At 37.5% G+C, this 27933-nt stretch overlaps 1 protein-coding gene across 10 annotated transcripts in view; it reads left to right on the top strand.

The window, feature by feature from the left end:
• Positions 1-27933, top strand: part of PUM1 (pumilio RNA binding family member 1) — a 125751-nt gene that overhangs the window by 48810 nt on the left and 49008 nt on the right. For 6 of the 10 annotated variants that reach the window (XM_069479690.1, XM_069479689.1, XM_069479688.1 and 3 more), the window contains exons 4-7: positions 10086-10194; positions 11178-11356; positions 20659-20825; positions 22984-23254. The exons of 2 other annotated variants lie outside the window; for them this stretch is intronic. In XM_069479690.1, the coding sequence (XP_069335791.1) occupies positions 10086-10194; positions 11178-11356; positions 20659-20825; positions 22984-23254 (726 nt within the window). The remainder of the gene's footprint in view (positions 1-10085; positions 10195-11177; positions 11357-20658; positions 20826-22983; positions 23255-27933) is intronic. 2 more of the 10 variants (XM_069479693.1, XM_069479691.1) reach the window with 1 other exon arrangement.

Here is a 27933-nt window from a genome sequence, read left to right as displayed (position 1 = left end):
AAAGGGAACTTGTCCATACTGAGATCCTGGTCTTGTCAATTCAATAATTAAAAATACCCTGAGGCTGACTGGGTGTGTGGATGGATTAGACTATTTGGTCCCGTCTTGAGGTGAAGTATTCTTTCTTATCTCAGTTGAGCTTTTTGCTTCCTGCTTAGGGATGTAAGGGGGTCGGTCACGACCAATCTAGATACTTTCACAGTTTTATTTGTGACCTTTACAGTTTCCTAAGTGATTTGGAGGCTTGTCTTTTATACACTGGGCTCTCACATACTATTATAAGAATCATTTATGTAATTATTAAAATATAGACCTATTATGACATGAATGTGGTATGGTGTAAATGAAACCATATAGTTCATATATATGTAAAAACATATGACCTTATTTATAGGTAATGGAGGTAACATAGTGCTGTTTCCTTATATGCTGTTCCTGTATTATGCAGAAAAGCCCGATTCACCCGAGGCATTTCATCATTTTCTGAACAACCTTGTCAATCTGTCAGGTTTTATGAAGATAATAAAGTTGTTTCTTTTGGCTCTGTCCCAATAAATTGAAATGGAAAAGTATAAAGAAAGCTTTAATTTCAGATTCAGGAGGGGATGTGCAGTGAAGAAAGGATTAGAGTAGAGCTTCTTCAGGCTAATTTATGACAAAATAACATAGAGTTTGGGGTGCTAATAGTATTTCTGAATGTTTTTCGAAGGAGTTGGTTTATGAAAGTATGAACGGTGTCTTTTATGTGTTTGCTTTTAAGGATGAAGTTGTTGACGGTGGTTGTGTTCTTTGTTGTGTAAAGAACATAGGAAACCCCTGTGCATTTTGGAGTTTAATAGTAGTCATCAATTGAAGAGCCCACTGTTTGCAATTCTGTCTACTTTGTGGTTGTCCTATAATTTAAGAGCTACCAAGTTCTTATCTCTACTTACTTGATTGCTCTCTTTGCTCTTACTGTTTGTTCCCCAGCAACCCACAGTGGATTTTCAGGACTTATAAAATGTAAACTTGCAGTACCATATTCTTACATACCTGGATCCATTTTGATGTAGCTTTTGCACTCAGCTGACTCTGCAGAATAGATACCTAATTAAAAGAACTTCAGTGATGGACTGGCTTATGTATACTTAATGACTTCATTCTTGATCATCGTAATGAGCTATGACTCTTAACTTTTGAAATTATATAGTTTTTTTTTTCTTTTTAAAAACATGCTGTGAAAGCTGAGAGAGTCATCTAAGCTGCAGTTCCATCCTTGCCTCCACTTCCATAGATCCCTTCTTTTACCATTTCATGCCTTGATTATTGCTGTGGCCTCTTTGCTTAGACTTTCAGCATCCATTTGCTTTCCCTCACCCCATTTTGTGGAGGACCATCAGATAATCTTTTAAAAATGAATTTTATGATGATACCCCTTGTTGCTGCCTGTTGGATTAGAGCCCAGCTCCTCAGTGCCCCCTATAGCCACACTGGCAACTAGCACTAGTTTAGTTGTGTTTTTTTTTACCCTCTCATACTGCTGCCCTGGGTTGATGGCCAGTCCTCCAGGTGGGCACTTGCTCCACCTGCTTTCACGTTTACCTTTGTTCATTGTAGAATGTCCTTTGCATTGTCTTGCCCACTGTAAATTTTGCCACCTCCTTTATGGCACTCTTGACCAGCCCTATCCCAGGTTCATTACTGTTCTTTCTTTATCTGTAGCAGGTTGTGAAGTTTAACAGTCTGGCCCATGCTATTAAGCAGTGTCCCTATCTTAAAATACCTGGTAACAAGCCATGCCTATAATCTCAGCACTTTGGGAGGTGGGAAGTAGAAGAGGGAAGATTGCATGAGACCAGGAGTTCGAGACCAGCTTTGGGCAACTAAGCGAGAATCCATTTCTCCTAAAGTAAATAAATAAAAAATGCCTTGTAATCGTATCAGTTTGATTCTTGGTTTTTGTTTTTAATCTTTTAAGTTCTTTCAGGGCAAAGAATGTCTTTTACTATTTTTGGTTATTTCCAGTAGTAGCTAGTGCAGGCTGTGCATTTCAGGATGTGTGCAAGTAGTATTTTTGTGTACATTGTACGTCATATGCTAAAACTTTTATTTCTTCAGTAGCCAGAAAAGCAATGTTGTTTTTTTTACATGTGGTGCAGAAGATTGACCAGTCTTAAGTGATTGTGTGATTTCATTCCTACTGGGGGAAGTGTTATTTAAAGGTATTAGATACAGCTATTAACAGTGCCTAATAACCCAGGAAAATGTTTTAAAAAATCTACTAATTCATGTAATGCATAATTATAATTATGCAACAGGTTAAACTTTTCTAAAAAGGAATATATTAGATTTCAGTCAAAAGATATTTTTTTGAGACCGTTACTATGGAAATCTGTTTTCAGTAGTAACCATTTGCCACAATAGGGTAAAAATTTTAAGCATTTAATAGAAGCCAGATTGTGATGATGCTCAGTAGAGAAATATGAAAAAAATTATAGCAGATGTTGATTCTTAGACAGGTTTTTGTGATTTGAATAAAATGAAAGAGAACAGGAAGAAAACAAAAATATTTTAATATTTAAAAATAATCTTTACATATAAGTATTGGGTAACTGACTAAAGAGGACAAGGATACTCACTTAGTGAGTAGCTATATGAGCAGGAAGTGAGAATTTGGACGATCATATTCCTTAACTGAAAGAGAAAGTGAAAATGAAAAACAAAAAAACTTTGATTTATATATTTATTTTTAATTTAAAAAATAACTGGCCTGTAATGGAACCACAGCATTTTTAATATTCCTTATTTAAACGAAGGTTTTCAAAGTGAGAAGTTCAGTTATTGCAGGTTGAGTCTCCCTTTTCTGAAATGCTTGGGACCAGAGTGTTTTGGACTTTGGATTTTTTTGGATTTTGGAGTATTTGTGTTATACTTAACTGGTTGACCATTGCAGAAATCTGAAGTGTTCCAATGAACATTTCTTTTGAGCGTCACATTGGTGCTCAAAAAGTTTCAGAGTTTTGGATTACAGATGCTCAACCTGTTTTGAAATTTAAGATATGAGCTCTTTCCTTGAAACTGCTACTAACTTTTGTCATTTTGAAATTATGTTGAAGTGGAATGTGTCTGCTTAAGAGAAAATGCCTTATTTATTTGTAGGGAATTCCAGACCCTCATAATCTCAATTTTTATTTATTAGAAAATAAGTTGTAAATCATAACAAGTATTTTGTAACAAGTAATTCATAATCCCACCACACCAACAGGCACCTTTCTGTTATTTTTCTTTCCAGTCTTGATCCATAATGGAGGAGTGCATGAGGAGAAGCAGTCTTTACATGTACAGTTTTGTATTTTACTTCTAAAAATGTTATTTTATAAATATTACATATAGTCATTATGGCTGTTTTTGGTGAGCTTACATTATTATACCAGAGCAACTTTGTTGTTGAATATTTATTTAACATTTTTGTTGTTATAAACACTTTGAATGTAGAGTTTTCTTTTGAATTTTTTTATTGAAATAAATGCTCAGTAATGAGTATGACTTTTTTTTTTTTTTTTTTTTTTTTTTGGTGGGGCAGGGGGTAGGGGGCAGGTTCTTGTTGCCTAGGCTAGAGTGTGGTGGCATCATCATAGCTCACAGCAACCTCAAATTCCTGGGCTCAAGTAGTCCTCCTGCATCAGCCTCCCAAGGAGCTGGGACAACAGGCCTGCACCACCACGCCTGGCTGATTTTTCTGTTTTTTGTAGAGATGTTCTTGCTGTGTTGTTCAGGCCTGGCCTCTAGTGATCCTCCTGCCACGGCCTCCCAGGGTGCTAGAATTACAGGCGTGAGCTACAGTGCCTGGTCTAGAGCATGACTCTTTCTGAGACATTTCCTAAAGAATTGTGCTAACAGTGAGTGGATCAACCTGTTTTATGTTTAAGCCTTATAAAGGATATTAATTTATACTTTTATGTTTTTTAAACCAGATCTTTCAGAAGAGATACTTTAGTATGGTAAAACTTTAATGTAAATGAAGTTTTTAGTAATAACTTTTATCAGTATAGTTCTTAGTATTTATGAAAGCACTTTGTGTACTATCTCACTTGATTTCACAACAGCAGTCTATGGTATGGACAGGCTAGGTACATCCCCCAGGGTGTTAAAATTTTGAAGGGACTTCCGAGAGATACATCATATTTTCACAGGTCAGACTAGGACATGTGATTATCAGTGGTTACCAATCACACTTCTTCATTTCAGTCAGTTCTGAAAGGTCCTTTCTCTGATTTGATGTCAACTTCTTTTAATGTACTGAATGGCATAAAAATAGATACTAAGAGATTAATACCCCCCCCCCTTTTTTTTTGCTATGTCTTACCAGCTAGTTAAATATCAGGCATTTGACTCCTGCATTGGCTACATTGCAGTGAAACTAAAGCTTGTGTTGGAAGTTTGAGCTGCCAGCTAATAGATCAAATCTGATCATGCCTGCAAGGTTGTAGCATCGCTGTGAGTAGTACTTCTTAAGAAACCCAGTTTCTGCTCTGAAAGCTCTATGCTGCCTATCTGAGTGTGTAAGCAGTTACCTAATATTTTATTCCTTATGAGTACAGAGTAGTTGTTGGAGGGCCCGTTTAGTGTTGAGACCATAAGAAAACCTCACTGATACGTGCCTATGCACGTATTAGTGGTGATATGGGCAAACAAGTGCAGGCTTTAATAATCATCTTGCCTCTTTGCAGTTTCTGCAAAGCCGCACTGTGGTTCTTGGGTTTTGTTTGTTAGGGCTGTTAATTTTATGGGATTTGTACTGAAGTGACCTGGGTTTTGGCTGTGCTCGCCATGTCTGCTAGTTTAGTACATAGGAGTATTTATTTCATTGGCAAACCATTAGTATTGAGATGTCTGTTCGTTACTACTGTGCTCTTAAAGAAGATTAGCAGCTGACTCTTTGAGTGGTTTCTATGAGTTTAGCATTATACTACGTCATTACGTACTTTATCTCATTTATTGTTCACGGTAGTCCATTTTGTAGGTGAGAAAACTGAGGCAGATTAAATCCACACAGATGAGATTTAAAACCAGTTTTTTAAATGGTTTTAGAGCATTCATGTGTGTTTCATCACTGTATTTATTCCTTCTTAAAATAAGAAGCCTGGAGGTTCTTGATGTTCTCAGCTTTTTATTGTTTCCATTGTATTTAAAGAGTTCTTAGCAGAAGTTTATGATGAGATGATTGATTGTTAAGTGTGACATTGTGTATTGTTTTTGTTGTTGTTGTTGTTAGATGAAAAGGAAAAAAGGTGTTTTGAGACAAAATTTAGAAGTTCCCAAATGGTTAACTTTCTGTCTTGTTCTCCAGAGGGCTCACTGATAAGCTTACTGATTTCTTTACTTAAGTCTTGTCTTTTACAAACCTATGGTTCAGGGTGGGATAAATTGTGTTTTTCTCCCAAAGATTTGAGGACAGACACTATTGGTGGGGCAGTTAGGAATCCCATTTAATGGGACATTACAAGGAAGAGTATAAGGTCTTTATTGCTAGGGATCATAGGACCTCCCAAGTCCTGGTTCTCAGTTTGTAGGTCTTGAAATGGACTTTCATCACTAATTCAGAGATGCGTAGATTACGGGATTGATACCGCCAACCACAATAGACTAATGTCTAAAAACTAAAATGAGGTCTACTAATTTTTAAGGAGAAATAATAACTCTCAAATGGACAGGATAATTGGGTTCAGTGAGTGACATGCTTGGCTCCAGGAGGAAGCGAATTCTTCCAAGAAGTTTGCTGGGTAAGCACAGTTGCAGCCAGGGGAATTACTTGAATGTGTTTACTGTCTACTGTAATTAGGCTACTCTCTAACCTAATGCATCAGTTGCTTTTATAGGGATAGACATGTTTGTGTATCTTATGCCCTCTCCCTAAATGTGCTAACTGAATAAATAATACTCCCTGTCTGACTCTCTGGCTCTCCTTTGCTTTTGCAGGACCAATTCTGAATTCCTATTATCTTACTTTGAAATTGTCAAATCTTGTAATCTTCTTATTGCTTAATCTTTGTTTAAAGCGAACTTTGTAAATCTTTGCTGGGATCTGTTGCTTTTTGCCCTGCCTCCCGCCCCTGCTCCCCCCCAGAAGAAAACACAATCTTTATTTCTAAGTTCTTAATGGGGCAAATAGGAAGTATCTTTTCATAGGCTAGTTGCATTTTGGTGATTGAATTTAAGGGTGGCTCAAGTGGTCCTTCCTGATCTTTATGCCAGAGGGTTGGTGAACCAGGGTGTTTTAGCCAATGCAGTAGATGATGTTATCTCCAGAGGGGTTACTGCTGAATTTGCAATAGCACTTGAATAACAAATCATCACTTTGTTTTATAATTCAGTAGTTTCTATCTCCTTTTAATATTATCAGATTTGAACAGTAAAGTATCTTTATTTTAGTTTATTCTTGAATATAAGTGATTGCCACTAATTCCCAGTGCTTAACATGTCAAAGTAGGTTTAATTTTGCAGAGTTTAAAAAGCCAGTCATTTTTAATACAGAAAGGCTATAAGACAAAGTAGGGCAGAACATGAAATGGAATGGAGGTAATTATTTTTTCCAAATTCAGAAAAGCATTTTACTTTTAGTAAAAAGCATTTTACTTCTAAATATTAGAAATGGAACAAGAAATCTTTCTTGGAGACAAACTTCTAAAAAAATGTTTCAAATATACGAAAATACCTCTACATATTCACAGCTGCATCAGTCACTCCAAAGTTTAGTGGCTTAAAACAACACAATTATTTAAAACTCAAAGTTTCTGTCAGGAACCCAGGCATGGCTTTGCTAGGTCCTCTCTTTCAGCATCTGTCACAAGCTGCAGTCAAGATTTCAACTGTGGTGCATTCATCTAAAACCGTGGTTGGGGTAGAGTCTGTTTCCAGGCTTACTCATGTGGTTGATGTCAGGATCTGTTCTTTGTTGGGCTGAGGGCCTCAGTTTCTAATGAACTGTTGTCCAGAGATCTTTCTTGGTTCCTTGCCAGGTGGACCTCTCTACAGGGCATATCACAACATAGCAGCTGTCTTCATCAAAGCGAACAAACAGGAGGGCAAGATGACAGTCATAGCCTTTTGTAACATAACCTCGAAAGTAACATTCCATTACTTGCCTTATATTATTTTCTAGAGGGCACTTTGCTAGGTCCAGTCCCTAGTAAAGGGAAGGGATTACATAAAGACACGAGTACTTGGAGGTGAAGATCTTTAGTAGTCATTTCAGATGCTGCTTGCCACAACAGTTGAGTTGTAGATGGGTATGTTTTAGGAGGAAAGAGAGAAAGGGTAGGTTCTATGTAAGATCCAAAGACTTTCAAGAGCTTTTTGTCTTTTCCCAAGTCCCTTGGCTCAATATTGTGCTTTCTTCCCAATTTGCGGAGCACCCTTGCAACTCTCCACTTTCCCCTCCCATCGGCATGCTGTGACCCTCTTCTCCCACCTCCTTTTTCTTTATCTCTTCCAAACTTGTCTTTTAATTCCCTGCCATTTCCATTGATAACAGTTCATTGATCTTCTCACTGCTGCTTTTGTGAAATCTTACAGAGTTCTAGTACATTTTTGGGCTGCTCGTAGCATTGATTTAGGATTTTTATTGATAGTAGTGGGAGAAATGGTTGCCTCTTGGTGTCTGAGCTAGGGGCTTGGTTTTTGGGTGTGTACTCCTTTGAGACTTTGTTGCATCTGTTACTACTTTGAAGTAGAATCTCAACTTTTTAGCACTTTGCTTCATGTTTGCTGTGTTATTTCCTTTTGAGGGAATTTAGCCTGGAAACAACCTTGCTTATGTGTTCACCTCCTTTTGCTGGCTTTGCACATTATGACAACTAGCATGCTACTGTGATAGGTGACAGGATCCCAGAACTGATTTTTGAAACCTTGAGCTCAAAGGCTTTCAGTAAGCAATTTGACAAATTATGAGCAAGAACAAGGCTATATTTGCATATGGACGCTGGTACTTTAAGAATCTGTTCCCTGAGTTTTGAATAAATATTTACAAATTTCTGTGAAGAGGGATGAACATTTAGAAATATTAAAGGGCAAGAATGGTTTTGATCACCTTTGCTCTCTTAACACTATCACGTGGAACATAAAATTAACCAACAAGTGCGGTGACCCTTGTGCTGATATTCTTTCTTCTGATACACAAAGGAGTAGTTAATGTGGACTTCTGTTTGCTGTCATTCTCTACAAAATACTGGAGAAAATCTGAATTTTAGTTGGAAAGGGCACAACCAATGGGGAAGGAAATTCTAGTTGTAATCTTCGGAAAGGGCATTTTCAAGACTAAAAGGAGAAAAAAGTTTAAAAACAGGAATTCTTGAATTGTCCCTGGCATGGTTTACATTAATTTTCAGTTTTCTGTTTGTGATTTGACAGCTATTTTGCTTAGGTGTGATGCCATTGAATACATTTTTTGAGAACCTACTGTCCTAAGCACTGAACAGCAATATCTCTAATCATCACAGCAATCTGAAAAATATTTCCTTCATCAGTAAAAAGAAAACGAGGCCCAGGGCAGTTTGTAATATTTCACATGGGAACTTCAAAGTTGTCTAGTCCAGTGCTTCCTGAGTCTAATGCTGAGCTTTGATCTCAGTGTTCTCCCATTTTACCCTGCTCCCCACCCTCCCCCAAATCCCCCCAAGGTGACAGACCTGAGAGGCCACCCTCCCCCAAATCCCTCCAAGGTGACAGACCTGAGATGCTACCCTCCCCCAAATCCCCTCAAGGTGACAGACTTGAGCCCTTAACTGCTCATCTTCAAGGAATTTAGGCGTCAGTGCAATTAAATGCCAGACCAAAATGTGTGTTTTAATGTGATCTTCTTTGATGAAAAAATGACAAATTAGGACCCAAAGAGAAAAGTGTGCAGGAAACTGCTTTGGTCCTGGTGGTAACCTGTGTCCATGAGATACTTAAAGGGTAGATTAAAATTATGCTGAGAAACCTAGAAATTAGATTTGGCAAGCCGAGATTTATTTTAATGAGGGCAAAATTTAGTTATTCTTACATTATTACTGGGTTATAGGTTACATTGGAAAGTTAAACCTTTATTGTCAAGGAGGAATGCAAATGTTTTGTGCTTTTGGTTTTTCATTGTGCTACTTTGAGAAATTCAGCTCTCTAGGTGTGCCCTTCTACGCTCAAAAGCAGTGGTTAGATATTATCTCAAACTTCTTAGTTTCTTGTCTGAGTAATAGCAGTTGAAAAAAGGAAGTGAGAGGGGACGTTTAGTGAGTAAAGCTGGTGACCAGAACCAAGAAAGATGGGATTTGAGTGGAATTTTACTTTCTAACCCTGGTCACTAGTGCTTTGATCTCATGTAAAACCACCCTGTCTTTTGCTTGAAGGATACTTGGCATTTCTTCTGTTGAAGCTTGAATAAAGTTCTCATATTGGTTTAGGGCCAGGGCCTATGTTTCTATGAAGCATAGAATGATTTGTGAAGTCACTATAATGGCATTACCAAGTATTGTTAAAATTAATGGAGGTTAGGAGGTTTTATTTCCCTCCCAGTAATCTGTGGAATAGTTTTTCTGTCTTTCCAAAATCTCGGAGTAGGTTAATGTTGTGGTTGGGAAGTGTTTTGGTTAATGGAATCTCTGTGTGTAACGGAAGTGAATTTCACCTCTAGCATTCCATAGCTGAAGTTCATAGCTGGGTTCATGCTGCAGCTTGAGTAACTTTGTATGGTAGTTGGTACCCATATAGGCAGAAGTGTTTTAATAGTTGTAGGTACTTTTTAAGTAAGAGTCCACTTAGCAGTTAGCTAATTGGATCAATATTAGTTTCCCTCCCTCCTTAAAAATCTCGGCATGGGTTGAGTGAATAATTCTAGATATTTAAACTGAGCCTTTATTGGGTGATTTGATCAGTGTCCCCCCTTGCCTCTCTGTGACTTTTACCAAATATACTGTAGTGCTCTGACCACAGCTGTGTGGCCGGAACACTTTGATTAAAAACCTTCAGGGCACATGAGCATCTTTAGTACTCTTGTCTAAAAGAAAGTGTTGACTGCTGTACTTTCATCCTTTATGAATTCTTTAAAAGCGTCTATTATTTTTAATTTGCAGCAGCTCTTGCCAGGTAAAAAGTTTTGGGAAACAGATGAATCCAGCAAAGATGGACCAAAAGGAATATTCCTGGGTGATCAATGGCGAGACAGTGCCTGGGGAACATCAGGTAATCTAGATCTAGCATCTGTACTGTGATTTATGCCTGTCTTAGAGCTCCTTTCCTCAACAATTGGCAAGTCATGACTTTTACATCAGTGACATAAACATGTCAAGCAATGTCCTGTCCTGTAGAATAATTGCCATTAAGGAGCTTTTATATGATGTAATTTATTAAAACATAATTAACACTAAATCAAATCTTTGACATTTTTTGAAGTGCTAGCCACAGGGGAATGGTCTTATTTGAAATGACCATAATTTGAGCTTAACTTTTTGTTCGGTACTGCTGTCAGCACACTTGGAATTAGAAAACTCACACCTGCCATTTGAAGTTCATGTTTCTTTTTTTTCCCTTTCCCCTGTGTATCGTGTATGGGATAATCTATCTTTAAATGTGATTGGGACCAAATCAAGTCACTGGGCATGGACATTCTTTTGACAGACTACCCATGAAGAGGGATGGGGAGAACTTGTAGAGGCAGACACACTGACAGCAGAAAGAAGCGACAGATGATAGGGAGGAAGGAGACAGAAAAACCCCAAAAGCTGATGTGCTGTGTTACAGTACAGTGTAAGAACAGAACCTCATGATGACATTGAGTCATCAGGAAAAAAACCAAATTATATTGCTGTTTTTAAAAAGGGCAGTAAAGTCATATTTTGTTTTAGTAATATTATCAATAAAATATTTTAAAAAGAAGTCCTGCTATTTGAAAGGAGTAAACATTATTTTATCCACTTAGTTGGATAAACCAGTTATGTGAACTGCTGTATTTCTCTGCTTTCCTGGATATACATGAGGGGTGTGTTCCGTTTCCTTAGCTTATGTTGAATGTCATACTTAGGGAAAGACACACAATAGGAGGTTTTGGCTCAACTGATCACGGCAGGTTTCCCGATTCCCAGTCATTGGTTTATCCATGAGACATCACTCATAATTTGTTTGAGCCTCTGGCTGCACTGTATCATGCTTGTGTATCTTTTTTGTAGATCATTCAGTTTCCCAGCCAATCATGGTGCAGAGAAGACCTGGTCAGAGTTTCCATGTGAACAGTGAGGTCAATTCTGTACTGTCCCCACGATCGGAGAGTGGGGGACTAGGCGTTAGCATGGTGGAGTATGTGTTGAGCTCATCCCCGGGCGATTCCTGTCTAAGAAAAGGAGGATTTGTAAGTTGGCTTGAGGAACTTGTTCCTATGTATCTCTCTCTCTTTTTTTCCCCCTAAAGCAAAACATGCCTGTTTAGTTTCCTTAGATACTCACAGCACTAATTACAGAGTATTTTAAAACACTTTTAGTGTAAATAGAGCTCAGCAAACATAGTAGGAGTATAAACTAAACTTTTTAAAAATAGAGAAATAATGCTTTTTTGGGGACACATTGATAATAATGTGAGGTAAGAACTGAAATCTACATCAGGGTTCATTGGTCTATAAGAAAACACCATTTTTAGTTTAAAACCAAAAAAAGGGATTTTTTTAAAAAAAAGCTGAATTTGGGGTGTCAATAGGGAATTTCAGATTTGAGTGCAGTGATTTGCCAATACCCAAGAAACTTTAAAATGAATCTGATATACAGGATTATTCTTGATTGTTAGCTAGACTTTAATTATAGAGTCATCTTTGGCCCTTCTTTAGCTTTGCTTCTCATACCTGTCAGGAAGCTGGAAATTCTTTACCTGCTTTGTTTTTTTTTTTTTTTTCCATCATCGTTGACCTCTCTGATGCTAAATTGCAGTCAAAGCAGCCTCTGTGTCTACAGCCTCTTCCCTTTTAAATCTTAAGCAGTCTTCCTCAGGCATCTTTGATAGCCTTCTGAAAACTGTTTCTTTATATCATTGATTTTCTAGATCTGAAAGTCTTAAGATACATTTCCATTTGAGTCGTTCCCATTTTGTATTCTGTGACTGGTTTCCAAGTCACAACTAGAAGGCCATGAAAGGCACCTTGAATCTGTCTTCCCTCCTTTTCTCCTGACTCAACTTGTTTTGTATCTTTTTAAAGATCTTTCTCTCTGAAGTCATTGTAGGCTAAATACTACCTGCTAGCAATCATGTAAGAGACATTCCCCCCATTATATTAATACTTTTGCCTCCATAACTGTCTTACTTCCTTTATCTTACAGCGTTTGTTGCTCAGTATTTTTATTGTCATACATCTGTTGCTAAGTATCAGAGACTAGGTCTTGTTTTGCCTAATCTGCTTTAAACTTCTTTAGAGTAATAGTAGTTCATTTTTGGTGTAGCTTACTCAAGTGTCAAGTACAGTTCTTGAGTACTAGCCATTAAAACTGACCTGATTGTTTCTGGGTCTTTTGACCCTGCAGAAACTTAGGTCAGGTTTAGTAGCTTGTGAAACAGATAAGAAATGGCTTCTTTTGCTTGAACCTTCCCAAGGGGCTGCTTGGGAAGAACAAGATCCACCCTTTGGATGTGAGGAGAGGGATCAGGCCAAATTATTGTTTGCCTGTTGTCTCATAGGAAGAATGGAGTTACTTTTCTTTTTTCACCCTATCTCCAGCTCACCTCTTTTTCTGTCTTCCTCACTTTTCCTCACTTAGGAGCATAGATTACTCTTCAGAATTGCTGCCTTCTAAACATTGCCTGTAACTTGTCATTTATTGGAGGAAAGGAATTAGTATTGTGCTTTAGTAAGTTGCTACTGTGGTGAACTGGAACCTGTGACTCTAGTTGTGACTTACGTTGTGTGTGACCTGTTTCTGATTCTTGGGCATTAGCATTAGCCAAGGAGGCATGTGTATGGTTACTTTGAAGTCTGTGGGAGGCAGAAAAATAATTGGAATTAGGAGAAAGATAAAATGGTGGGACTAAATTATTTCTATTTTTACCTATTGTTTTCCTCTTTTTAAGCAATCATTTCATTAGACAATTATTTTTATGACAAAAGCTGCTTGTTTTGTCAAAATAAAAAATCTTGTATTTTGTAAAGGTGAGTTCCATCTTTAGTTCTCTTGAGAGACTCATGATTTTTTAGCTCTTTTACAAAAGTGTTGTGACCAGAATGGAAGTTAAGACCTCAGGATAGATAGATGAGGTCCGAAAATTGGACTCTTAACAATTAGATAATTTACTCAGCTTCTGAGGTATACATGAAGATAAATGAACATTCTCCAAATCTGTGTTCTAGCTTCTTTTCAGAATGAAGGTTGTGGCTAATGAAATGTTATCCCATATTTTGACTTGAGTTGCATCTATAGAGTGACACAGGAGGACTATCCGGTGACACCAAGTCACATGTTGGCATGTACAGTCTTCTGGTGGATGGAGGGCTGAGAATCAGTGAACTGCTTGTCAGCTTTGTGGTTATATCCTGTTAATCTTATACCTAACCTGCCTTTGCTCTACCTGTTGGTTAGGATGACACCTGACCAAAGCTCTGTTCATGGAAACCTGAATCACTTTGTGGTTGTCATGGTATGCATGCATCTTCTTGAAAAAGGTGAGCGTTTTCTTTTTAAATCTAGTCTGTTATTCAAAGTATTGAGTTCAGAGAACAAAGAAGATATCTGCTTCTTGTAGGTAATTGTTCTAAAATTATTTTAAAATAGGTGGTACTTTACTTTTGGTTGTCTGTACCAAAACATTACTTCCTCTAAGCCTCGTTTTAATCCCCTGAGACCTGAAAACATCATCTCTCATGGCATAGTGATTGTAGACCTCAAAGCAAGTACTAACAGGTCATTCTCATACGCTGACAACAGATAATCCAGATTTTAACTTTGCAGGTAAGGATGGTTCAGAGAAAAGTAATCTCTTTCTATAGTGGTTTTCCATTTTAAGTGAGGTTTCTTGGTTACAGCTTGAATGAAGCTCTTTAAATCTTTGTCTAGCGTCCCTGCCTTCTTGAGTTCACTTTGTTCAAATGGATTCAGTTTAGTAGTTTTGGCTTCTGTGATAAGAATACTTTCAGGCTGGCAGAATCTGACAACTGTATTTTTTTCTTAGAACCCACTGTAAATTTTTGGTAGTATTCCATGTATGAATCCCTTTAGGGGTAGCAGTTTTCGGAATAATAGGAAAACTCAGAAAATCAGTTAAGTCTTTTATTTTTCTTTCTTTTTCTATCCTTTATTTTATTTATTCCTGGAATAAGACAGGTACCCCCACTACCCCCCACCCTCACCCCTATAGTTCATAGTGGTTACAAAATCAGATGTAACTACTGGCTGTATTTTTGAGGCCTATGGGTGAAATTGCCCATCTAAGGACACTGCTGTTGGTCTTCTGGAGTACCTGCTGATCATCTTTAAACACGTTGAAGTCTAGCTCGTCAGAAAAGTGGATCATAATTTCTTCCTTGCTAGTTTATGGTGCTCAGGGAAATGAGAATACCACTCCAAACTTTGATTAGGGTGAAAACCACCTTAACCTTGCAGGAGAAAGATTTTTAGGAAAAATTTGTTCTGTGGAGAGTGACTGCTTTCTGACCTGGAGGATGTGTAACATTTCATAGCAATTCATTTGGGCCACAAAATTTGATGACTTGTCTTTCTAGGCTTTACTGTATTTATTTGAGGTAACTAGTGCTACTTTAATTGATTTTTGTTTAAAAAGTTTTTACAGTGTAATGCAGATAATAGTCAAGGGTTTAAGTCTCAATTGGACCTTAATTTCCTCATCTACAAAGTGGGGGTAATCAAAACTCTCAACAAGTCTAATTTGTGTAGCTGTATAATAAATATGAAAATTCTTGCCCCTCAAAGTCAGTAGACTAGTAACGTTAGTGTCACTTAGGAGCTTATTAGAAATACAGAATCTCAGTCTCTATCCCAGACTTACTGAATCAAAACCAGCATTTTTGACAAGACTCCCCCTGGTGATTTGTATGCATATTAAAGTTTGATAAGCACTACTGTAAGACATAGTTTCCTTTGAAGAATAAATCATAAGGAGGCTATTAGAAACTTATCTGTAGGTTAGAACCCCTTCAGTTTTGGGTTTCCCTTAAGCAGGAAGTCTACACGTTCTGCTTTGTAGTGTCAATTTTTTAGACACTAACTAGATGGCTTAAAAAATCTCACAGAAATCTTTTTTTTTGGGGGGGGTCTTCATCTCTATAATAAAAACAAACACCATTCTCCATGTTTAAGATATGTTTCCCCCTACCTCCTGGATCTGATGGTCACCAAAGCAGAGAGGAGCTCTTATTTTTCTCTATGCATTAGGAATTGGGTGACAGTTATCCACAAAGTGCTTAGTGTATACCATGTTCTAAAATATACACATCCCTACTTTTGTTCATTTTGAAATTGGGATGCATCTTTCAAATGATAGTATGTCATAGTTTAATTGCAGTGTTTCTGTTTTAGTGGCCCATAAAATGATGGTATATCTTATAATTGATGGTATCTCAGATTTGATGAAAGGTAATAGTTGGTGGTGGCTTGATTCCATACACATATCTCAGAAAAATCAGCTGGACAAAGGATATAATGATTAGAATCATAACAGTTTCCTAGGGGGGAAAACATAAGATGTCTTGCAATTTTTAAGCCTTGGGGAGGAAGTGGGAGTGTGAGGGAGGTTGCTGCTGTGAAAAAGGCAATGGAAAAAAAATGTGAAAATTGGATAAAATGCTTTTAAGAATTTTTTTAACAAAAGAATTGTACTTTCATGAATTGCCTTATTTAATCCTTGAAACAACCCTTTGAGGTAGATATTGTTGTCTCTATTAATTCATAGATGAGAAAAATGAGCTTTAGAGGGGAAATGGGGAGCCTGGATTCAAATTCCATTCTAATTTCAATTCTTAGCTATATTGTTTTCTTAGCTATATATGCTATACTTGCTTTTTTAAAGGAGGGGTGTTCCTCATAAAAGGATCATATTTAATGTGTTAAATTTAAAAGATTATTTCAAATGGCTAGTAGTTTAAAACTTTTACTTACATAATTTTTCTTTTTCTCTTTTCTTTTCTTTTCTTTTCCTTTCTTTCTTTCTTTCTTTTTTTTCTTTCTTTTTTTTTTTTGAGACTGTCTCATTCTGTTGCCTGCAGCTTCAAACTTACGGGCTCAAGCGGTCCTCCTGCCTCAGCCTCCCGAGTAGCTGGGACTACAGGAGTGTAACACCATGCCCAGTTAATTTTTTCTATTTTTAGTAGAGACAGGGTCTTACTGTTGCTCAGAGCTCAGGCTGGTCTCTAACTCCTCAGCTGAAGCGATCCTCCTGCCTCGGCCTCCCAGATTGCTAGGATTATAGGTGTGAGCCTCCGTGCCCAGCCTACTCTTATTTTTTGATAGCTAAAATTTTTCTTATTACCAGCAGTGCTATAAGTTGTTGCACTTTGAAGGAATTTGACATTTCATTTTCGTGGAATTTTGTGAAAAGCCAATAAGTGTGTGCAGGAGAAATTAATATTTTAGTTAATGTTACGTTTTTTTGACTGATTATGTTAAGCAGATATACAAAATACTCCTCTTAGAAATAAGGGAGGAAAATTCCTAGTCTCATTGAATGTGATTTCTGTCATATGGAGCTTTGTTCTAAGATGACTGCATGCAGTAAGAGGAGGAATTAAATCCTAATTCTTCTGACTTCATTCAGAATTATTAGATATATTTGGAAGTATTCCTCCCTTTATGTGAGTCTTTAGAGGAAGCTGAGCCATAGTGCATGGGCACTGATCTCAATAATGCGGTTCTTCTACCTGAGTCTGTTCCTCTCCCGGTTCTTTGATATCTAGGAGTGGAACATACTCCTTCACCTCTGTACAGATCTGGGATCTCTCAGCACCCATCTTGGTCCTACTCTTGACATTTTGGGTGGGCTTGACCACTTGCATTTTGAGCACACCACTTAAGCTTGTATTTGGGCTGACAGCTTTGGGTTAACATTGATCTAAAGGAAGCCCATAATAAAAAGATACTGTTAATCCTTTATTTTTTCATTCATTTAGCTGATAGGCTTTTCCAGTACGATTACTTACTAGATGATTCGTGGACAAAAAGCAGAACACAAACCCTGCCTTTCTGATGGCTTACGTTGGACTTATGTATATTGATTCTTAATTGTGGGTGCTTATCAGAGCTATTGGGGGAACTTTTTGTAACATATGCAGGAGCCTCTACAGACCAATGAAATCAGAATCTCTAGGGCAGGGAGTGGGCCCAGACACCTGAAAATTTGAAAAAGATTGTGATGCCCAACCCTAACCATAGAACCACAGTATTGTGCAAATAACAGTGCCCCTGAGAGGGCTATAGTAGCTGTACGCTTGTATTTGAGAGTTAAAGCACTTAATTGGGGCATTTTAAGATTTTTAAATCTTGAATGCCCTACATAGTGTTACATAAGAAATACCATCCTAGTGAGTTTTTTTATTGCTAGTATTATGTTACATTTGTATACAATGGCTTATACTTTATAAAACTTTTATTATACATGCATGATTTCATGGATATTCATAATTGTTTTAAACAATAATTGTTTTAAACAATTACTGTTTTAAACAATCTTTTATAGATGGGTAAACTAAGACTCAGATTAAATGACCTGTCCAAAGTCATGTGACCAGTAAGTGTTAGCAGTTGAGATAGAATGTAGGTTCTGTGTCACTTGTGTCAGTACTTTCTTAAAGCCTACATAGCTATGAGTACCTTATTTAAAAGTTTTTAAAAACGTAAAAATCCCATAAAACTTAATAGTCCTTTTATTACTCCTTTTCTGTTTTCTCTATGGTCTTCACATTTCTAAGAAACCATTTTTATTATCCCCAACCCAATACTGTGTTTTAGAAACAAACTTCTGACAGGGTATTTTCCCACTTGTGCTCTTGGTTTCATTCAAACTTCTGCCAACCATTTTTACTGAGGATCAGTGTAGATTTATTGAATTTTTTAAGTAAACTTGCTACAGAAATATGACCTATGTACAGAAAAATATGTCATAAATGGTAATCTTCATGAATTTCTACAAAATGAAAACACTCATGATAGCCATCCAGATGAAGAAGTAGACACCTCCCTTGGGCTCCAATAGAAGGAATCTACTGTTCTGCTTAAGCATCAGTAGCTTATTCAGAGTAGAATACCAGGTAGTAATATTTTGGAGCGATGGACGTACAATATTGGTTGAAATCAGTCTGCTGCAGGGAAATATTTGAAAATCTAGCCCTTGACAGTATAGTTGAGAATATAACTATTAGTAGCCAGGTTTTCAGGCCAGAGCAGCCAGCATGGAGGTGGGCTGGACAGGTACTCAGGAAGCCTGTGTCACTGAGGAAAGAATGCAGAGGATCACAGCAAAGGGTCACTGAGGAAAGAATGCAGAGCATTGATCTGACTTAGTGAGTATCCCCTGCCACCAGTGTTCTTGCTTTTTGTTGACTCTTTCTGCTGCTGCTTTATCATATTTTCTTTCCAATTTTACCTGCAAACCTTCTGAACTTCTTGTGAGAAGCTGAAGCCAAACTGTTGTTCCTGAGCCAGTGATTGTGGAAGATTGCTTAGGCGTGACAGTGGGATGATCCTTGTTACGCTCATTTGCTGTTGACATTAATGGTTTCTGATTCCGGGAGAGTTGTTTGTCATTTAGACCATATTAGCACCTCCTGGACTCTTATTCGATAATAATAAAGGCAGCAGGCAGATCTTTCTGATTTTAGCAGTTCAGTTTTGTAGGATTTTTTGCTCTTTTTAATTTTTTTCATCATATTTATTGAACTTCTGCCAGATGCTATATTTAGTGGTAGGGATATAAAAACAAATATACCGCTTCTGTCAGTTTTACCTTTGTGTGGAGGAAGCTATTGCCTCTGGATATTTTGAAAGATCATTTTACCTTTAGAACTCTGTCCTATTCCAATCTCTGCTTTGGGGAATCTGAAGGTGGTGCTTAATTGGCTATCATTCAGTCCTTTTGAATCAATAACAGCCCATACTTTAAAGATTCTGCTCTGAAAGGCACATCTCAGTGGCTGCCAAAGCTGTGATTTACTGTCTTGATGCCACATGAAGCTAAGTTGTATATCCTTTCTCAGTTTCTTGTCATATATGTTCCTTTTTTCATGTTATTCAAGAAGTCTTTCTTTTCTGTACCACATTTGAACAGATAATGACTTTAAAAGTAAAGTGGGGTCTGAACTAGTAGTTGCAAGGTTTAAGAATGTTAGTCAAGGTCCACAGGGTCACCCTTTTCAGGACCAATGATCGCTAGAAACTGCCCTGGGAACATCTATTGGTTTTGCATCTGCAGGTCTATCCACGTTCAGTTTGTCCACCACTCAGCGTCTGCTGCTCTGTCCCCCATTATAGATTCTCCTCCCCTTGAAGTTTGGTTTTGATGACTGGAAATGCTGTGCAGCAGCTCTCATCTTTTATTGATTGGATCTTTCCTTGTACCAGGAACTTTCTCTTGGTCCGTGTGCATTTCTCTTTCTTAAACCAGGAGTCAATGGTGGGAGAAAGCAAGGCTGCCTCCCCATAGTTGTACAAAAGCAAAGGTTAAACTCGCCCTTTGGTATAAGGTTCTGCAAGTCTCTACCATGTCAAGTCACCATACCAAATACTTCCTTTTGGAAATCAAGGTACATTTGCTTTATATATCTAGGGCTTAATTTAGGATGTTGGTAGGAGGAAACAGGCTTAATTCCTTAGAGGGCAGGGTGTAAACATGTCTGGCACCAGATCAATTCTTTTAGGCTCAGTGTGTCAAACTTTGAAATTTGAAACACTTCAGAGTTAAATTTTGCATCAGATGTTTCAATTTAGTATACTGCCACTTATATCTCTTGAATAATCTGCTTTGGGACAGGCAGGTGATAGAAGACAGCATGTGAATAGTAATTAGGGTACTTTTCGTGAAAGAATCGCACAGTTAGATTTAACTTGTTTTGAGGCATTAAAGTTAAGGATCATTGGTGAATTGTTGATATATAAGCTGTGAGGCTTACAGGGTGGAATTGGGAGGTGGTGCAGATTGGCAGGGCATATATTCCACGATCAAGTATAGCATGATTTGAGTTGGAATGATGTCAGACCACTCTTAGCTCAATAATTGGAAGCCAGGGAGAAATTTACATAGACAGTAGGGAAGTGTGAAGTTCTTTTTATGGACTTAATACACTCATTCTATGCTATTGGCCACCATACCTGGGGCTTATTAGGAGTCATACTGTTATATAGTGTTAGATTTAAGAATAGAGAAGTGGGACTACGAGGCACGAAGTTTCGGCTGGGCTTTGGATAGAAAGGAAAAAAAATGGGGTGGTGGGACATTGGGTATGGTAAGACTGTCCTAAACTCTGTAACATGAATGTATGTCTGTCTTCCCCATTTGGCAAGACTTTTCTGCAGTGTTCCTGCCTCTGTGTTGTTCGTTAATTAGATTGTAATGTCTGAAAGGGCACGACACTATCCTGTTCTAATTAGCTTCTAGTGTAGTCTGGTGTCCACAGCGGTTGCCCACTCTAATAGTTGATGATGATTAGTGAAGCTGAAGCTATTTTTTAAACAGGGCCCAAGGGATGCAGACAGTGATGAAAACGACAAAGGTGAAAAGAAGAACAAGGGTACGTTTGATGGAGATAAGCTAGGAGATTTGAAGGAGGAGGGTGATGTGATGGACAAGACCAATGGTTTACCAGTGCAGAATGGGATTGATGCAGACGTCAAAGATTTTAGGTTTGTATGTTTTACACTTCTGATTTTTGAATGCGGGCTATGGGTTTTTGTTTGTTTTGGTTTAGTTTTATTTTGATTTTAGTCTTATCACTCCCTCCCCACCCCCCTTAAATAATTTGATCTAGTTTAGCCCATGCTACAAGGATTGTAAATTAACTGATAAGGTGTAATTCTCTAAAAGTTGCCAATGCCTGATGTGTTGCCAAAATGCTAGATTTTGCATTTGTATAGAGCTCTAGAATTTGCAGAATGATACCAGAAAAGATCATTTCAGTGATTCTCAAATACCAAAATCACCTGGGATAGATGGCTTGGAACTTTTCTTAAGAGTCTCCCAAATCACTATATTAGAGAGCCATGGTTACTAATGGAAGTGTGTTATATCCCTCTGCTATGTTAGAGGGGAAAAACAGTGGAAAACTTGTGCATTATCTCATTTGAGTCTCATATGCTCCTTTTGAGGAAGGTGGGTCGGGTATCATTTTCTTCGTTTTGAAGTACCAGAGATGCAGCTTAAATGACTTGTTCTTAATCATATCCCTTCCATGGATGCCTCTTATCCCATCTCTGGTCATGATTGATTTGCAGGTTTACCTCATAATACATACAATATTAAAATAATGCGTATTTGTCTTCCACAGTTGGCAAGTATTTTTCATTTATGTAGGTGACCTTTAGTTATGGTTTATAGTTTAGCCAGGTGTGGTGGCACACGCCAAATAGTCCCAGCTACTTGGGAGGCTGAGACTGGAGGATTGCTTGAGCCCAGGAGTTCCAGACCAGCCTGGACAACATAGCTAGACCCTGTCTCTTAATAAAAAAATCTATTAAAATCCTTGTTCAGTAATATACAGAGAGAATTTTAAATTTTGAATAATTTTAATGTCAGTTTAAAGCTTATGTGTGTGTATGTATGTGTACACACCTACCCACACATCTACCCTTCTTATCCTAATATCTACCAAAGCCAAAATTAAAATGTATTTGCATCATTTGTAGAACAAGTTTTGGTTGTTTAGTATTCGTAACGTAATTTTTGTATCTTGCATGTGTAAGGAACTACAATCTTTGGAAGATATTTGAGGCACAGGGAAAAAATACTACCTAAGGTCTTTCAGATGAGTTCAGGTGGCCTCTCACCCTAAATCTCCAGCAGCCTGTAGCTGTATTTTGTGATATTTAATAGAGGGCAGGTGGTGGTGGTGTGGTGTGTTGCATTGTTTGTGTGTGTGCATGCATGTGTGTGTGAGTGAGTGAAGAGAGAGAAGGAATATGACAATACCTTTAATATGTACCAGCTACAGGATTTTTAGGGATGAAGGGCATTGAATGTAGCCACAGAATACCCTCCCCTGTGTATAATATAATAATACATATTAATCTTATTTTGGATCATATAATCTTGCAATCCTTTTACATAAGGTGATGATATATTCTGGGCTACCCAGAATAGTACTTTTTTTTATACCTGTGTCCCAGGATAATTATCAACATTGCCCTTTTTTACTCTTAGGAGTGTCCTGGTTTAGATGATAAATTATATCCTCACATTACTTTTAAGTTTTAGAATTGTCTCCTTAGCAGGGGCATATCCTAATGAATTTATTTTGTACAACTTTTAAATGATCTGCTGCTTCTGGTTTCTTAGAAGGGGAAATAGTTTTAGTGTTTGCCAGTAATACCAATAATATGTAAAACATTTTTATTAGGATCATTCTGAGATATGGAATTTCCCCTGGAAACTGAATTTTTCCATTGGAAAAATTTAAACTATATTTAAAGAGTAGATGTTGCTTTGGGGGGCATATTTTGCAACCTAAATTTTGAGATCTCTGTTTTCATGGATGCCATAGGCAGTGAATTTCCCAGTTCATCCAGTGTTTATCAACTCTGGACTCCTTGGTAAAAGGATTATCATTAAATAGCAGTTAATGTGAATTTAAGGGGAGGGTTATGTGGAAAAGCAAGCAATAGAAGAATCATTTTTAGAGGATATAATCCCATACGCACCATAAAGGATCTCTGGTTATTTTATAGAAGTAGTTTTAAATACTATTGATAATGAGTTATAGCAAGGACATTGTCCTTAAACTTGGGTTGCTGTAGTGTCCCTCCCCACTCAAAATAAGGTTTAATGCCCTTTACTTTCTCTGTTTAGCCGTACCCCTGGTAATTGCCAGAACTCTGCTAATGAAGTGGATCTTCTGGGTCCAAACCAGAATGGTTCTGAGGGCTTAGCCCAGCTGACCAGCACCAATGGTGCCAAGCCTGTGGAGGATTTCTCCAACATGGAGTCCCAGAGTGTCCCTTTGGACCCTATGGAACATGTGGGCATGGAGCCTCTTCAATTTGATTATTCAGGCACGCAGGTACCTGTGGACTCAGCAGCAGCAACTGTGGGACTTTTTGACTACAATTCTCAACAACAGGTACTGTGTGTGTCTCTGTCACCCTCTCTGCTCTCCCTCCAACCAGCACTTTGTTCAAGTAACTAAGGAAGGGGGGATGGGGGAAGGGTGGCATTATTTTAGGCTATCCATAGCCAGCTGTTATTAACCTAGTAGTGACGTTGGTTTACAAAGCGTCTATGTCTTTCTCCTCATGAAGCTCGTCACCATGCTGAGGCAAGAGACCACCTTGCTCTGTACTTCCTTTGGTTCTAGTCTGTCCCCAACACCTGGGGAATAGTGAGGTTGTGCTAACTCTTATAACACAACCCTCTTGGATGCTAAATTAATCTCTCTGAAGATATATGTGGTTGTGATGCTTTCAGTTTGCTTTGTTTTTAAAATAGTAAACTCTACTATCTACCATTGTCAGGACTGTAGTGCCCAGTCATCTTATCAGTTATGTCTTTTAATTTAATGATTTATCCCAGAAAACATAGATGAAAAAGAGCTAGAATATGATTAGGGGAAAACATACACACATACCCCACCCCCCCAACACACAGACACACACACACACACACACACACACACACCACTCAGTACTAAATGTACAGTGAAATTACTTGGCTCTTTATTCATAAGTCTCTGGAAAATTTTGTATGTGAGCGTTCTGTTTTTGAAAAGCATAGTGTAGGACTAAATCCAGGGTTATTTGATGCTTTTGTTTAATTTTTTTTAAAGGAAAATTGGCTGTTTGGATTATAAAAAGAGGGCAGGTAGTTTCCTGGTCTTGTTAAGTACTACAAGTTCTCCCTTGTCGCAGATACAGTTTGATGGACTATGAATTTCTGTTATTTGCTTAGTTTTGGACTGGTTCATAAACAGACTTCTAGGATTGGAAGGTTAGAATCTCATAAGTTTAGAAATTCTGTATCTATGGGGAAATTTGCTTATGGTCTTTGCAGATTAGTTATACCATGTTGTTCCTTTAGCCATTATTTCAGTAGTTGATATTAAATGGCTTTTGATTGATAACCATAAATAGTTTACCAAAAGAAATCCCTTGAGGGGATGATGTGAATGTGCATATTTATATAAGATTTAATTGAAAAATTCTTTTTTCCAGCAAGTAAACTAAAGTGTACGCTGTTCTCCCTGTAGTCTCCAATATGTATGTCTAGCTCCCCATAAGAATTGATTTTTTGGTACCTTTTCTCTTCCTTATGGTCATTTTTGATTCTTAGCTTCCATTTCCTATCTAACCCAATCTAACCCTGTCCATGTTATTTAAGAAGAGTTTGTTTCAAATCTCTTAAGAACAAAAATCTAGTTCTTTCATTTAATTGTTCATTACTTTATAATCAGAGTTGGGATTCTTTTTTGATTATTGATCTCTTGTTTCAAAATAATTTTACCAATGTTTTTGAAGGCTGGACAATTATTAGAACTTGAACAGAAATGTACTTTTGCATACTTGCAAGTAGCTAGCATGATTATATCAAAGCAATCACTTATTCAGGAATATACCAAGGATGCCTTTATCATGTATCCCATTTCAGCAGTTTTTGAAAATAGACATTATTTTGAAAGTTAATTTGTTGTTGGGTTCAGGTTTTCCATACGTATCTTGGTTACTGCAACATAGTTTTACACAGATATACCACTGTTATGTGATAGTTGTTTTATCCCATGGCTTGCTTTTCTGAGTAGAGCGTTTTACATATTCTTGTACTGGGTGGCCTAATAGCATACCTGGGGACCATTGGCCTAAGACTTGAAGTATCTTCAAGATCCTCAACTTCCCTGAGGCTCATGTATGACAGCTAGTAGTTGTTAAGAAGGAAGGTTCCTTTTTCTATGGGAAATTGGTGTTTGTTTCTTACATTTTATCCCTCCATCCTTTCATACCCTTTGCTTTTCATCTCATTTTATTTCATTTTCCATTTCTAGTTTAAATCCATCTCAATTTTCAAGGTTTAGCACTTTTGCCTTGCTTTTTTTTTTTTTTTAAAACTTAATTCCATGACAGATTAGCCTTGCTTTCTTGATATCCAAACCAAAAACTTGTCATGTCTGTCTCCTTTGAACTCTGTAGTACTTTGTGTCTTCTTTAAGAAAAGGCGTTATTTTGTTCTGCCTTGTGTTGATTACTTGTCTAATAGCCCTTGCTAGATTGTGAGCTTTTTCAGGGCAGCGACTGGACCGTATTCCCTCTGTGTCCTCTGCATTGCTTTAGCAAACCAAATTTTCAGGGGACATTTCCCTATTCCGATTATAACATATTAGTGTATCCCTGTATCTAATATACTTCCCAATATTAAAATTTGAAACTATCCTTTCAAGAGGTTTGGAGGCTAGTCTTTGAGGCCTACTATGTTTTCTAATACATGTGTCCTTTAGATCTAGCATATAATACCCAAGAAAGTTACTGGATATTACTGGAAAATTACAATTATATTACTATGTAATATCCAATCATATACTATTACTGTATAATACCCAGGAAGTTACTTCTTGGATCAGAACTTAACCTTTTTAGTGTCACTCTTTAGCCATCTGATCAAAAATTATGGTTCCTCTCATCAGAAAACTATATGTAATTCTTTTGATACCAGATTTTGTGGATAATGTCAGTGGGATCACAGATCTGTGGGCTACGTATTATAACCTTCTGTTTGCATCTTTTGTCTTCATCTGTAGGCAAGAATATCTTTCATGAATAGAGCAAGATTCCCTTTCTGCGCCTTCAGTTGCTCTCAGTTTAGTCATTGTGACTCGTTTTGCCATCTAAATAGTGCAAGGAAGTACTCAGTGACAAGTGCTGAGACCATTCCTGATCATGTCCTAGGAACCCTAGAATAAGGGAGAGTGTACTCTGGTCTCTGGGAAGGAAGGCCTTGTGGAAAAGGTGGTTCTTTAGCTGTGTCTTGAAAGACTTGTTTATACAGCAAGAAAATGAAAATTCTGGCAGAGGAAGTAGTAAAACTAAAGGCTTGAAATTGGAAATTAACAGGTATATGTGTTCAGTAGATAATGTAGAAATGGCCAATCTGGCTGGTAGTTTAGGTTGAAGAAAAGTGAGTAGTGAACAGTTAGTGTTGTGTGTCTTACCAACTTTGCTATGCTTCCTGCATACAATGACAAGACATTTTAAAGGAGGAGCCACTTAATTATCATGGTTTAGTTTTTTCTTTTTATGCGCAGTGTTAGTTTAGTAGCAGTTTTAGACATTCTCTTACCCATATTAATCAGTTGACTGTTGAGTTCATCCAGGAACCTTCGGTTCTACATGAAACAGTTGTGGAACATTTGAGGAACCAAGTGCTAAACTGGTGGGTTCCAAGTGCTATCAGACCAGGGGAGGGCTTGATGAGGACCAAGGTTGCAAGCAACTGATTTTAAAGGACAGGTGGGATATATTTTGTTGCAGGTCAGAGAACAGAGGTATGGAGCTGAGAATGACTGTGGTGTGGACCTAGGCCAATTAGAGTAAAAGGTGACGGTAGAAGAAGATAAGGAGGCAGGTGCATTTGATAATTGAGTCCAGGTCTTAGAGGCCATGGGAGCCAGGTGTAAGTCGCAGATAGCATGGATGATTGTGAGGGTTGAACCAGATATCTAGTGTGGCACATATTGTTTTGCAGATTCTGATCTTTTCTTTTGACTTTCTTAAATAAGCAGCTACAAATGATAGAGTAGCTTTTTTTGTGAGGGGAATTTGCCTTGGAAATTGACAAATAATTTCCTCTCTTGTCCTATTTCCTTTCAGTCAGGGCTTTGATTTGGTATAATAAGCTGGTTTCATAAAACTTAATATCAGTTTATTGTGAGCTACATTATGTGGAGCAGCCTGCAAGTAGGGATAAGGTAATTTTCATTTTAGTTCATTGCAAACTTAGTTCATTGGTAATTGTGATACTTTGGGTTTTGAATAGTTAAGTTGCTTGTCTGGTCACTGTTAATTTAACCGTCCTAAGGTTTATTTATAAGAGCAGGTGTTCTTAACCTTTTTTTGTGCCATGAACTCCTTCAGCAGTTAGGTGAATCCTGTGGACTGCTTCTCAGAATAATGTTTTAAAATGTATAGTGTAAAGAGGATTACAGAGGAAACCAGTTATGTGAAAATAACTGTCAAGACATTTAAAAATAAACTTAATGGTATAGTTGCTTTATCATGTGATGCATGAAATAGAAGCGAGTGTACCAGCTATCATAATGAACATAAACAAGATTTTGAGATGTCTGTAACAATTGTAACATCAAAAGATATATGTGTAATTTCTGTTTGTGATAAAGTCACAGGTGTATTATTAATGTTAATGTGGTTTGTTGGCTACAATCATAATTGAAGAACATGCTAAATTTCAGGTAGATGTTCATGAAAATAAAGATGTAATATTACCCACCCAAGTACAAAGATCTTGGGTTAAAAAGCCCTAATTTAGAGTATTTTGTGAGCTTGAAATGCTCTTTGATGTCTCTGGAGTATTCTCCCTTTTTTCTTACTTTCCCCTCATTGTCTTGTTAATCCTGGAAAACAGTCTTGAACAGTTCATGCATAATGTATGTGTTCATACCATTTTGTGTCATGATTCGTTAGTAGTATTTTTTTTTTTTAATTAAAGATATTTTTTTATAGGGTCTTGCCCAGGCTTGTCTCAAACTCCTGGGCTCAAACTGTCCTCCTGCCTTGGCCTCCCAAAGTGCTGGGATTATAG

Source organism: Eulemur rufifrons, chromosome 8 (assembly GCF_041146395.1).
Source record: "Eulemur rufifrons isolate Redbay chromosome 8, OSU_ERuf_1, whole genome shotgun sequence".
Classification (NCBI taxonomy): Eukaryota; Metazoa; Chordata; class Mammalia; order Primates; family Lemuridae; genus Eulemur; species Eulemur rufifrons.
Note: the sequence above shows the minus strand (reverse complement) of the source record. Positions and strands in the feature narration are given on the sequence as shown.